Source organism: Elgaria multicarinata, chromosome 10 (genome assembly GCF_023053635.1).
Source record: "Elgaria multicarinata webbii isolate HBS135686 ecotype San Diego chromosome 10, rElgMul1.1.pri, whole genome shotgun sequence".
NCBI lineage: Eukaryota > Metazoa > Chordata > Lepidosauria > Squamata > Anguidae > Elgaria > Elgaria multicarinata.
The window spans coordinates 35,101,358-35,115,962 of NC_086180.1; the positions used below are offsets into that span (position 1 = coordinate 35,101,358).

The 14,605-nt window shown below is 40.8% G+C and overlaps 1 protein-coding gene across 1 annotated transcript in view; it reads left to right on the top strand.

Annotated features, from left to right (window-relative positions):
- Nucleotides 1–1,803: 1,803 nt before the first annotated feature.
- MYOZ2 (myozenin 2) overlaps nucleotides 1,804–14,605 on the top strand; it is a 32,614-nt gene continuing 19,812 nt past the window's right edge. The window contains exons 1-3 of the mRNA XM_063136138.1: nucleotides 1,804–1,884; nucleotides 2,442–2,543; nucleotides 12,781–12,950. Of these exons, the coding sequence (XP_062992208.1) occupies nucleotides 2,468–2,543; nucleotides 12,781–12,950 (246 nt within the window). The 5' untranslated portion in view covers nucleotides 1,804–1,884; nucleotides 2,442–2,467. The remainder of the gene's footprint in view (nucleotides 1,885–2,441; nucleotides 2,544–12,780; nucleotides 12,951–14,605) is intronic.

The window sequence follows — 14,605 nt, forward strand, 5'->3', positions numbered from 1 at the left end:
GCATAAACTTACTTATAAATGTCATTCTGTTTTATAAACTGGATTGGACTCTTGAAGTACCTGAGGTAAGGTATAGTGTTCTATGGTGGCAGTGGTGAAGGAAAAGGGTGAATAGAGAGTGCTGGGCTGGTTGCTGTGAGGCCAGAAAAGGGTCAGTGAGTAGCATTCTGATGACGTGCTCCCTGTTTGGGAGCCTTTATTTATTTATTTATTTATTTATTTATTTATTTATCATACTTATACCCCGCTCCTCAGCCAAAAAAGGCTCTCAGAGCGGCTTACACTTAGGAAAAAAGACAGAGTGGAATAAAGGGGGATGTTGTCACAGTAGCCAATCCCCTTTTCTTTGTAGAGCAGCTCACTAAGAGACCAAGTATGGATTGTGATGTCCTGTTGAATAACAATAACTACAAAAACCGAACATAACCTCAAATTGCAGTAAAACTAGCAGTGAAATACTGAGGCCTTAGCTAGACCTACCTTTAAATCCGCGCCGGACAAAGGGAGACCCCGCGATGCTAGTATCGCGTGATGCCACCCTCATCTACACGTCAAGCGCGATGAGCTCACAAGGAGAGCCGTCACATCTACCATTTTTATTTTTTTAAAAAAAGGGACCGGATGCGTACGAACACTCGTGTGCTCAGGTAAGTGGATTTTTTTTTTTTAAAAAAAAATGTTTTCCCGTTCCCCCCACCCTGCGCCCCATGCACGGCTTCTCCTGGCTACGTGCGAGTAATTGCACGGAGCCAGGAAAAGCAGCGGAACGGGCTACACGCTCGCAGTCTCGGGTTCAGCCTGAGATCGCAGGAAATACCGGGCCAAAAGTGGTGCCTATTATTCCGGGGCAAGGGAGGGTTGATCCCTGCCTGAGCCAAGGATCCCCTGTGTGTCATCTGGATGCACAGGGGCGATCCCGGGTATCAGCCCAGGATAACCCCTCGTCTAGCTAAGGCCTGAGTGTCTTAGCACTGAAATACCGAGTGTCCTTTTAACCTCAGCACAGAGGAGAGAACACACACGTACTGTGTAATGTGGAAAATTAGGACAGGCATTTCAGTAGTCTGTATTACAAACCAAGGCTGGATCTACACCTTGTGTCAAATCATTATGAATGTGGAATAAAAAGCAGGTTATAACACTATGAAAGTGGCATATGGAATGTGGATTATGACCCTACAGTTATCAGTGCTCTTCAATACCGCTATAAAACAGTAGTGTAGATCTAGCCAGGTTAGGAATTAGAAAAAGTACTCATGAGAAAAAGGGCCCTCTGACTCCCCCCACCCCCACTATGATGTGAAGACCTGCAAAGTTATTTTTTCAACAGACAGCTCTGCAGAATTCTAACTGCAATCTTTGTACAGGCACCAATTTTAGCCATTAGGCAGTGCGGTGTTATCTTTCAGTAAATGATTAGTCCATTCAAAGCTCATCAAATATCGTCTTTGCCACCCAGATATTTAATTGAACTTATTTTTAAATGTCTTTCTCCTAGTCCTAACGTAGAGATTACCATTCTCAAAGGTGATGATGGGATGAGCTGTGCAAGTATGAAGATGCGTTCTATCAAGCATTTCAGTAAGCTGTGGGAGAGATGCACACGCTTTTGTGGTGCGTGTGGCAGAATCCTTTCTGTTCTCTTCTTTCGCCAGGAAGATATGAGTGGCTGGAGTGTTTGCTTCTATAAATAACTACTTTATGTCAGCCAGATGCCAATCTTTTTGAAGAGGGTCAGTCCCAGTTTGTCTCGGTACCAGGCATCATGCAGAACCAAGAACAAGCATAGAAACCATCCAGGACCGAATAGGTCATTCCCCATTCATAACAAACTCCATAAACTTCACCCAAAGCATCAGGATCACTGTTCTCCAGAACAATAAGGTAAGGCGTATTGTTTCCTGAAATAATCTGACGTCGATTGTCCTATGAGTGTGCGGATTTTAAGTTTACAACAATAAATGGGCAACTTATTATAGGGATTGATCAAGATGGTTCTCTGTTTATCTAGCTGATTAATAGACGCCAGTTCAAAAGATTGATTCTTTGTTGAGCTTTTAGCAGCCTTTTAAAGAAATTTGCAAAAGATGTTGCATTTTTTTAAAAAATAAATGCAACGTTGTTGGGTAGCGCAAAAATATAGAAAGGATATAGAAAGATGAGCCTGAACACAAAGATGTGAGAAGTCCCACCTCACCTTGTTCCATTGTTTGTCGAATGTAATCAAGTAACTGTTGGTCCGTTGGGGCTTCAAATGCAGTGTTAAGTAGAACATGCCTCCTATCGTCTGTGTGCAAGGAATGCTTGCCAATATCTGAAGTTCAAAATACAGTAATTGCAAATAAGAATACAATTCATTTCTTGGAGCAATGATTCGGGTTAAATGCAAACTACCAGGTGGCTCGCGACAAAATTAAATGTGACTTTCCTTCCCTCTCTAGTAAGAAAACCACATCAGGCAACTACAATGCTATCACATTCTGAGATGGTCAAAGAGAGGAAGCAGCAAGCATCCGCCATCATGAAGGAAATCCAGAGAAATGGTATAGAGTTAAATCCCTGTTACGACTGCATGTCTAGTGTCACTCTCTAACCTTTCTTTTTAATCTTACAGCATTAACTCCCTTACAGCTTTGCCTCTGGGTGTGCTGCCATAAATAATCTCATGGGGCTATCATGCTGCCTATGGTAACTAATCCTTTTGTAGTTGCCTCTTTTCATTTGAAAGCTATTTTCAGATGAACAACTGTTGTGGAGGAATGAAGTAATATAACAGCTGATGTACATTCTGCCTGGGATTGACTTTCGGAATATTATTTGGGGAGAGGGGCTAATATGTCTGGATGCCGTATTACAAAACTATTCATATAGAGGAGATGTATATCTCTTCAATATTAGAGCAGCCTTTAAAAATACAACCAATCAAGGATATTTGCAATATAAACTGTGTTTCAATCTCCGCCTCCGCCCACTCAAAGCTGGCTGTAGTCTTATCCAACCATTCAAGGCACAATTCCCAACTAATCTCTTTTGAGAAATGTTTCGCAATAGATTTTCTTTTTTTCTTCTTTTTTCTTTTTGCCATTTTTGGGACAGACTTCTGAAATGAATTGGTTGGCTGGTCAACAGTTCCACAAAAAGCCATCTAAAATATGGCTTGTTATAAATATAACAAAATCGGTGTTTTGTTTTGTTTTTGGCAAAGTGCTGTGTACTGTGACTAGTGTTCCTACTTTACAGAGGACAATCCTCTAATGGACAGTGTCAGAGGATCACCCCCTGTTTATAGGTATCCTTCTGTCTGAAGGGCCATCCAATCCAAGTCCGGCTTGATAATGAACCTAAGAAATTTTAAGAAGGGAGAGTCGAGGCCTTTAAGTTGCCCACGAACATTTAGCAACTGGTCAATAGACTGAGCGGACACACAGGTCACAGTTCACAGACTTCACTGTTCACAGACTTCCCAAGTGAGGTGTACTGTATTCTATTTAAATGACAGTAATTATTTCTAAATTTGCATATAAATTACTATATGCAGTTTTTGTGCAACCCAGTGGCAATTCCTGGGTTCTTTAATTGCCAGGGATGAGAGAAGCATATGAATGGTGCAGTCATCATTTCAGCTTTTAATCAAACAACCTAGAAATGCCCCATTCCTGGTTTGTTTCATGATGTGCGAACCCAAAAACTCTGGGCTGTTGATGCATTAAAGAACGATTATAATTCTATATTCACAATACATGGTGTCCACCACCACCACCACCGTTTTCACGATGTATTTTCTGTTCTGTTTGTTGATATTTACAATAAAAAAAAAGATAAAAGGGGGGGGAAAGAACCCAGTTTTAACCCATGGACTGTTGTTTAGTCTAGGTTGCTCAACCCATAAACAACTTAGAATTTCCTGGTTGGCATGCTACAAATCAATCAATTAATTAAAAGCCGAAATGGCTGACAGGCAGCTGACACATTCTACTTGTTCTCACAATTCCTGGGTCAAACAACCCAGAACTTGCTGTCAGGATGTGCGAATCAAGTCATTGGGTTAATTTACATCTACAGCCCTTTCGCAATGGAGGAGATAATTGCGATGGTTCCCAGATTCTGCGATCAGCGCTCACAGGGCACACGCCACTGATTTCCTGCAAGTAAAGGAGAGCCATTGTGGGCGAACATGTGCCCCGTGATGGCGGTTCTGAATGTGTATTGGCAGAAGTGGGCGGGACTGGGCAGATGGCTACGGGGCCCGGATTTATTTTTAATAACTCCTGAGAGATGCGCACCAGCAGAGACATGTAGCAACACAAGGGGGAAATATGTACTGTGTCGAAAATGCGCTGCTGCACAGAGATATATTTGTTTTAAACAAACAAAAAACAAAAAACCTCAGTGATGAAACATGCTGATGCCCATGCACATACCCCTGATAGTGTGCCAGGAGCTCACACCGAATAGCAACAGCTTTGCAAAGTGGGGAAGGGGGACACCAATGTGGACTTCAGGTCTGTAGCAAGAGAGATGAAAAAAACATGACAAAAGCAGTCAGTGATATTCCTAAATAACTTAAGGGTCGACCTGAGATCACTGCGGGATCAGATGGGCATCATGTGGCCCGGTAGAGACGACTTCGATATTATCCTGGAATAAGCAGCTGGTGTAGACACGGCCGTTGTCTTCTTTGCCCTTTTTTTTTTTTTTTTTTTTGGCAATGCATGTCTTCTTCTTTTTCTTTTGCAATGTGTCACTGGCCGCCCTATGTAGACTTCAGGTAAAGATAAGGCTATTAAATTGGAATTCTAGGCCCCAGAGCAAACAGGTCAGTCCTTCCAACTCCTAAAAGTTGAAAAGCAACACTAACACCAGAAATATCCAAACATTCTCCAATATATATCCATACGCAGACATGTAGAAGCATATAGAGACAGTTCCACTGATTAATGGCTAGGAAGCGCTTCCCTCCTTCCTTCTAGCAAGTTCTGTTCACAGCCTTGGTTTGGTTTGCTCTTTACAAACCAAAAACAAAACCCGAACACACCAGTGACAGTAAAACTGAATATTTCTTTTTTGGGAAATTAGGGCATGTTGCGACTTTCCTCAAAGAATGGTGATAATTTTAGTTTGGTGAGGGCGCTTAGAATGCTCTCCTAGAGAAATCCTTATCTCTCCTCCCTGAATCACATTTCCCTGGTTTCCCTAGTGACAGTAGCTGTTAAACAGGTCTAAGGGTTAAAGTAGATGGAACATGGAAGATCTAGGATCAGATCTCGACCCAAATTGGAATTGTAAAATAGTCCTGAGAATGTAAATGTTCATTTCTCCAGATACTATGAATCTATAATATTTCAATCCAAACATTCCCTTTGTTTACAAACAGAATGCAGATAGATACATACATCATAGACATGCCCATCACATCATTATTTATAAATGTAATACTTCCCTCACATTAGGGTTGCCACATTTTCATCTGGCAAATGATGGCCAGCCAGCCATTTGACTCATCAGGTGGTCAAAGCAATTAGGGCATTGAGAGGCTTATGGTGACCACAATATAGTCATGTGCATCTAGTCACATTGTGTTAATTATTTTAATTATTAAATACTGAGTTGGAAAATAGGTTGCTAAGTGCCCAAAGGTCATTACAGCTCCTTATTATCCCATTCAGCAATTTCCAGTTTTTAGAATGGGTATGACAACAAAACATGTATTTCTGCAAAAGGAATTTCCTGTTTTTAGTTCTCTCTTTTTAAATGTAGTGTTGATCAGATACATACAGTTGAATCCAAAGGTTTCCGTTCCTCCTAATGGGAGGAGCTCATGCATCATATGAAGACTCTTTCCATCAGAGGAAGGGATCCTCTGGATCCAACCCATAATTCTGAAATGAAATGTAAAATGGGGTTTGTTTATTTATTTAATTATTTATTTATTTATTTATTCAATTTATGACTCACCTGATAGCCATTGCTCTCAGGGTGACATGTTTTATTATTTAATAATGGGAAAAATCAGACTGTATTTAACGATAGGGAAAGTCATATTTTAATTTATTTTTTAATTAAGTAATTCCACGAACAGAGCTCATCCTGGCCAATGCATTTCAGTGTAGTTGTGTCTAAATCCATGTATCGTACTGAGGACCCAGGCACTAGCCTGGTTTACATGATCACCACAAGTTAAACAAGCCATGGGATGTGCTGGCACATGCTGAGTGTCATTTGCCTAATACCCGCCAGGGCGCAAACCTAAGCAGCATGGTTTGTTTGAGGGGGAAACAACCCTCAAATAACCCAATCACATGCCATGGTTTAAATGTGTCATGGCTTAAACAAACTATCATGACTTATTTAAACTGTGGTGATTATGTGAACTTGGTCATAATATATTATAAAACAGACCTAGAAGATTGTTCAAGCCATATTCTCAGGCATCTGTTGCCTGGTTTCCGACTTACAGACAGAATTCTGTCACCATCCAGTCATTTTGTTTCACATAGGAACTGGAGCTGTCATTTGCTGCCTGAAAAGATAGATTCAAATTTCTTTCCAACCTGGGTTCCTCCCCGCACACCCCATAAAATTTATATTTTTCCCATTATACAAATTTGTACTTACATTTTCTTGCATGAAGGATACGAGGTCAATGGCAACATCACTCTTCAACTTTAATTTTAATGTCACTCTAGAAGTTTTGCTCCTGTGTTTCTTCATTTTATAAAAAAAATGAATGATATTTTTATTGTAGTTTGCTCTGGGTGCCTCCTGCCAGACAGAGGGTGCAATTTATAAATTTAACAAATAAATGTGGTCTGCATTGGATCTAGGGTATCACTTAATTAAATTGCAGTGGTGACTACATAATTTACAATTAATGTTATGGAATTGAAGGCTGCAATGCTATACACAATTACTTGAGAGTAAGCTGGATTGATCTCAAGGGGACTTTTTTCTGATAGACATGCATAGGATTGCAGGGTAAATGATATATATGCTGCCCTATAACAAAACATTCTTGAGACAGCTCACACAACAGATCAGGTTAAAAACAAAAAGTGCAAAAAAGAAAAGAAAAATCTGCAAATGACTACGAAAAGAAATGTAAACAATTTCTATTGATATGCAAGTATATGTGGACTCCTAGGCTTCTTTTGGCCTGGATTCTGAAGAATTCTTAATCTGCCCTCATAAATATGTATTTAAGGCTCTAATCCTAAATATGTGCTTTCTAGAGAGCGAGTGCCTTTGAAATTGGTGGGACGTACTTCTGAACAGACTTATTTAGCATTAAACTGAAAATGTATTCTTCATTTCCAGTCATAAAAATAACAAGACCTGTAATAACAAAGACTCTTTTAGAAACAGGCTAACATGGAAAAGATTTATAATGTAGCACTGTTATATTCTAACCAATGGCTCTGAAATTGAAATGAGGAAAGAGAAGCCAACGTTAACTTGGATCTTTGGTCTATAAAACTTTGATTTAAATCATTCATATTGGTAGATCTAAAGGCCAGCTTGTGTGGGAAGAAGGCAGTTCCACTTCCTCAAGAGAGGTGTTCCATGATTGCTACTGATTCCTTCCCTCCCCCACTGTGCCACATCCCATATTTCCTCCAGAGATTCCCTGAACCCCAGGAGTGGCTTTTGGGAGATTGCAGAAGGAAAGTGCACACAAGAGAGCTCCTTTCCATGTCCGGAATTCTTTTCTGGTTCTACTCTTGAATAAAACCCACAGCTCTTTTTCATGTATGAATGAAAATAAGTGATTAGCAAGGACGATAAAAGCAATCATCACTTGGTTTTTAATTGAGTTTCATGAGCTTATAACATTAAAACACAGAATTATTATAACTGAGATCTGCAACTAAATGTTGCAGTACAGGGTGCTGCTGTTCAGGATTCCAGAAACTCAAATATGTTTCCCCATCTCCTTCTCGGTTTTCTGTGTCTTTTCCCCATTGAGCATGCTTTACTTTTTTTCTACAGTGTGTGTGTGTGTGCGTGTGTGTGTGCATACACACACTCTTCTGCAAACCTTGGGGTTCCACAAGCCTACTCATACCTTTCTGTTGTGTGCGGATGGTGCCATTTTGGCTACATAAGCAATGGCACTCTCAGCCTAAACATCAAAAATAGTGGGAATGAATGGACTTTCAAGAGACAAGTTTTTGGGGAAATTGGTTGATCTATTTCCAGTCCTTGGATGGGGGTGGGGGGTGAGGAGACCAGACAGCACTTCCTGGTTAAGAGGATCTTTGCTAAAATGCATAACCACAATCCGAAATATATTTATAAAAGCTTAAACAGAGGGATAACATTATTAGAAAGGCTTGCTGTGGACAAAGTTACTGAAATCATATTTAGAATAGGATCACTTCTTTTTAAATTGGGATAAGGAGACACCAAAAAGTAGAAGAGGGCATAAACCAAACCAACAGATCTAATTTCAGATCACCATTAGTAATTTGTTTAGCTCCTGCTTTGGAGACAAGATCAATGGGTACTGAAGTTGGTAGGAATGCTTCCATTTTTTCTTCTTAGATAGGGTGACCATATGAAAAGGAGGACAGGGCTCCTGTTTCTTTAACAGTTGTATTGAAAAGGGAATCAGCAGGTGTCATTTGTATATATGGGGAATCTGGGGAAATTTCTTCTTTATCACACCAGTTAAAGCTGCAGGTGCCCTGCCCTCTTTTAAATCTAGTCACTCTAGTAAAGCTCCTGCAGCTTTAACTGCTGTGATGAAGAGGGAATTTCACCAGGTTCTCCATATATACAAATGACACCTGCTGAAATTCCCTTTTCTTTGCAACTGTTAAAGATACAGGAGCCCTGTCCTCCTTTTCATACGGTCACCCTATCTTAGATGAATTGTCTATGAAATTGACCTTCTGTTGCCTCCATCTTTTCCTCCTCCTCTCATCACCCCTTTGGACTTAGCTCATATTAACCGACATCTATGCACAGCTTAATTACAGCAGACAGCAGAATTATATTTTAATTGATAGAAAGCTCAAATTAATCTTACGCTTAACATTTCTGGGAAGCTGCCTAGACACACAAAGTGGTTTAGATCCTCACTTGAAACCTGAGATGGCCAATGAAAGTTCTAAAGCAGAGAGCGCAGCATGTGTTTGAGGGATTGATCATCCTCAAATATTTAACATTCGTTAGCAAGCAACATACATTATGAGAAATCTATCTGCAAAAGCAAGCAAGCAAACAAACAAACAAACCCTGCTTTTTTAGGACAAAAGAAGACATACAATCCTAAACATGGTTACTCAGAAGCAAATTCCACTGAGGTCAATGTAACTTACATTCTGGTAAGTGTGCTTCGGACTGAAGCGTCAAGGAGTGAATTCAAACCTGAATCAGATGACATTTTAAAAATCTGAAAATATTTCCAGTTTGAATAAGTGGATTATTGTGTAGCAAGAGAAAATTATTCATATGCTTTGTACACTGTAGTTCAGGAACTGAATTCCAAGACGTTAAAAAGTTTTATTTGCTACAAATTATCTGTTCGGGTCAAAAGTGATATCATCATCATCATCTGAGGAAATTGTTCTGCAGTTGTTGAATTTTTTCTTTTTTTAGCTCTTTTGGTTTCTTTAGAAGAGGAAGTACAGTATAATACAAATTCTTAAACAAACAAATTAGCAATAGACTGTTACCAGTTCTTGTGGGGAGCAAAACTATGGCCCTTAGACAGCATCTGGAGAGGCATGGGGGATACTCCAGATTCTCAGATCCAAGGTCGGAGACAGCACTCCAACCTCATATCCATGAGTCCGGGCTCTAGCTTTTCTCCCCCTTGCAGCCACCAAGAATAGCCCATGAATGGAAAGAACTGCACCAGCTGCCTTTCTGACATCCACAAACATTTCTAGTGGAAGGAGGGGGGAAGAGACTGGAGAGGCCAGGATACGAGCTATCCCATGGCCTCTCCAACCTCCTTCCCACCCCAGCTCGACAGGCAAATTGCAGAGGGAGAGGATGAGGAAGCGATGATCACTTCCACCACTCCTCCCACTCTGCACTGGATGTTCATAAGCCTCTGATTGTGCCCTGAATCTCTCATTCTCATTATGCTCCAAACAAAATGGCTACACTGCCTTTTCCTATAAAAACGGCTGTTCCAAAACAGCCATTCACTCATTTGTCACTGCCAATAAGAATTGTCTCCAGGTGACCAGGATAAGAAATTTCTTTGAATGATAACTGACCCTTTGGGAAATTTCAAGGATGCTTATGGTGTTGATATGGCCCAAATGACTAGTATGTATGGGCAGATGGGTCTGTGGGCTACTAACTTTCCGCACATATTTTTAAAACTGGTAGTGGTAGTTACATGTTAGGTACACAAAATGTGGAAAGGGGTTGAGTCTAGTTCTGGTTCTGTTTTCTTGAAAGGTGATCAATGGGTCCAGAGTAAACATGTGTTGTGTAGAACGCATGGAAGGCAGCTCATATTGCCCTTTTCCATTGGCAGGCAATAGGGGAAATCCGTAGGTGGAAAGCTTTTCCATTCATGGACTATTCTTGCTGGACCAGGGCTTTCAATTCAGAGTCAGGGAATTAACCATTTAATGTTTCAAACCTTCAAAATTCATAGCAGTGCATTCATTAACACACCTTATTAATTTTATTCATGATACGTAGAACATCTTGTGCTTTTCTGATTTTGAATTTAATAGAACTCAAAACATTTTCTGAGCTTTGGTTCATCACTATGTCTATTCGAAAGAGGAGTGTCAGACTAAAATTTAAACTTACTTTCTGGAAGATTCATTTTGAGTTTCTTCCATGTTCCTGTGGAAAATGCCAACTGTCTGGCCAGGGCAAAATATTTTGGGAACCTCATATCATCATCAGACAGATCCTGCAGAAATTTAAAAATAAGGAGTGTTCAGCTGTGGAAAAATAATATTTCCTCCTATAAAATAAAATGGCAGGGGTTCAGAGCCTATAGATTCATGTTGCAGAGATGATTATTAAAAGAGCTTTTCTCCAATGTAGAGCAATGATGTTTTGTGCTTGGGAAGTGAGAAAAGTAAATTCTGTTCTCTAGAGCAGAGGTGGCAGGAAGTAAATCTTCAGATGTTTTGTACTTAAACTTACAGCATTCCTGACCACTGGCCATGCTGGCAGGGGCTTCTGGGAGTTGAAGTCCAAAACATCTGGAGATCTCCCTTCTGCCCGTTCTTGGTTAGATTTCATTATCAGTATACTGCCAAGTCTTGAGTGTGTAGAATTGCATCTATGTTTGCTATAATGCAGTTAATGTGTTTTTTAGGTAAGCTTTCCCTAGTCCTTGCTTCTTTGTACCACCTCTCTGTCTGAAGCTGTATCTCACATTGACATTGTGGGTGTTCTTACAGTTGACTGTTGCTTAGTAATGTGACATCTTGAGTCAGTATGTGACACCAGGATACTGCCTGGTGCATGGTGCAAACCTCCCAATCTGACATTTTTGAGGGGAGACTATGGTGCTGGCAATCAGTGACTGTCACTCTCTTGTATGCAATAATTTAAGGCAAACCTGCATAATCTACCAAACTAGTCACATAGTGTGGTCTGCCAAATGTTTGACAACATCCCTGTTTTTGTAGCTCCAAGCAGGCAGCAAAGCAGGAGGTGTTCTGAATTCTTGGCTATATTTGACTGATGGGCAGAATTTGTCTAGACAGTCACAAGTTTTATAGGCCTGAATTAAGAAAAGAGACAGCCAGCTAGGGGTCTGCAGGCAAGATCTGAGCCAGGAACCAATGTAACCATCACTGGTACCTTCACTGGTACCATCAAATTTTAATCAAGATGCGGCCATTTTCCATTGTTTGACACATGAGGAAAGGAAAAGAAAATGGCACAGATATTCCACATTTTTATGTTACATGGGTCTTTGAATTTTGCATGCAAAGCATGTGATTGCATGTGCTTCATCACAGTGACACAAGCTGACTTTGCTATAAACTTTGACCACCCATAAGGAATTGGCTTTGTGCAGCACAATATATTTTCAGTCCCTTGACCACTGTCTGGAGAACAGAGTGCCCCCCAACAGTATAGAAATTTTGTATCCTTGTTTAAGAATAGTAGGCATCATCCAGCCAAAGCCAAGTGCTTTTAAGACTTTTCAGTTCTGTGGGCATAATTAGTATCAGCAGTGGGCAGGGTCATGTATTGAAAAGTCTGTCATCCTGCTCCTCACAGGGGCTGATGAAATGCATCTTGGAAAACCACAAACACATCATGAAAGCTATCAACCTCTCATATAGTTGGTCTTCAGGAACTGGTATTCAGTAGCATACTTCCTCTTAATATTGAAGTTCCATAGCCAACACCAGTGGAGGCTGTTGGCTCCGATTTCAGTGAGACTGAATCCATTCTGAAGCTATCCAAACTGCTGAATCCTAGCCTTAAAATGGGCTCAGCGCCTTTAGAGTTCTTACTGGTGCTGGCTGAAATCCACAATGGCTTCATAGCCCCACCAATATTAGAGCCACCAGGCTCCACTGGCCACCATGAGATAGACCTTACCTCTAAAGCAAGGGTGTTGAACCTGAAGCTCATGGACCAAACCTGGCTCACCTGAGGTCTCAATCTGGCCTAAGATTTCACATGAATGTTTCCCAGCTTTGCCAGTAGGAAAGATGTAAGCACATGCTTAACTCTCCTGCTGAAATCAATTGAGCTTAAGAGTGCTTATCTTTGGCTGGATCATAATAATGATGTAGAAGAATCTTCTTGGAAATGTGTGCTTGCATTATTTTGCAGAATCCCCTGGAATGGACCTTGGAAAAAAGGTCAGCATCCCCAGAGATATCATGCTGGAAGAATTGTCTCTGCTTAGTAATCGAGGAGCAAGGCTATTCAAGATGCGTCAAAGGAGGTCTGACAAGTACACATACGAAAACCTTCACTTTTTATCCAGCAAGCCAAGAAATGTGAGTACGATCCCATTTTAGCATTAGAGAGCATGTCTGGCTGGAGACAATTTGTGACCTACCAAGCTGAAGAAAGACGACCATATTTCCAAGGCAGGCAGCAAGAACAGGAGCCTCTGGTGGGCTTCCATAATTGGTGCTTGATCCAATTATGGAAAGTTATCATTTACTTTGAAAGGGTTACCTATAGCTTTAGGCCAGTTATTCTAAAATGGTGATTTTGGAATGGTGTCTAGGAGGTTATTCCCCCCCCCCAAAAAAATATTCTAACTGCACAAGAAGAGTTGATTTTGGTTCCAATCACACTGGAGAACGAATAGATAAGCCTCTCTTCCCTGCATGGCCTGGTAAGGATCCTCCCTGGCCGCCCCCACCCTTCATGTCTGCATTTATTAAGAAATAAACAAGAATGTATCTGTATGTTATCAAGCAACTATCTAGTTTGGCTCTTTGATCTCAACAGTGGGTCCCAGAAGCCTTGTAGATGAGGCACACTTTTGTTTGTGTGTTCATGTGTGAGTCCCAGGGAGGGTCAGCATCTTGGCTATGACTTAAGCAGTTGATGGACAGACCATGGGGATGGAGGGTGATGAGGATGGGATCACGTTTTCCCAGTTATAAATATTGTTCTTGGAGTGCTCAGACATGTAGCATTGCCATAGCAGGAGCCAACATTTTGTAGGGAAATGTAAGAACTGTATGCCAAAAATGAGAAACAGATATACTTTTTTCTTTTATTTTTTTGCATAGTACATCAATTGTGCAGATGCAAAAAGCCCCATCGTTTGTTTTCAACCATATTCTGGAGGGTTCATTTTTGTTATTTTACTAGGATGAGGGACTCTAGTAGTTCCTACATTCAAGGGGGGGGGGTGTGAGAGAGAGGGGGGTGGAGGGAGATGGCAGTCAACTACTTCCGTGTCAAGGATGTGCTATTAGTTGTGTCCATCAGACTACGTTAATAAACCTTTTTTAAAAAACTGGACCCATCCAAACTGAATGGAAAGATATTAGAACATTGCAATTTTTAAGAGGTTTGGCACTACTGAAGCTATTTGGAGAACCATAGTCTCAAGGTGATGAGCAGGTCTGCCTGCCATTAGTCCACCAACAGCCAAAATTATTGTGGTTCTTAGGGTGACCATATGAAAAGGAGGACAGGGCTCCTGTATCTTTAACAGCTGTATTGAAAAGGGAATTTCAGCAGGTGTCATTTGTACATATGGAGAACCTGGTGAAATTTCCTCTTCATCACAACAGTTAAAGCTACAGGTGCCCTGCTCTCTTTTAAATCTGGTCACTCTAGCATAGCTCCTGCACTTTAACTGTTGTGATGAAGAGGGAATTTCACCAGGTTCTCCATATATACAAATGACACCTGCTGAAATTCCCTTTTCTATGCAACTATTAAAGATACAGGAGCCCTGTCCTCCTTTTCATATGGTTACCCTAGTGGTTCTGAATATTAGATATAAAACAAGATAATACTACCACGGCCCTTTAGGATACTGCAGAAGAGCGGTAAAGTAGCCCAACTGATTTCAGTGTAGAAGAACAGGGGGTGAGGGCTAACAGAGAAGGGAAGAAGCCAGTGGCTCTGATAGCAACTGGCAGAAGGAAGTAGGCCATAATATTAAGGGTGGAATCCAACTAGT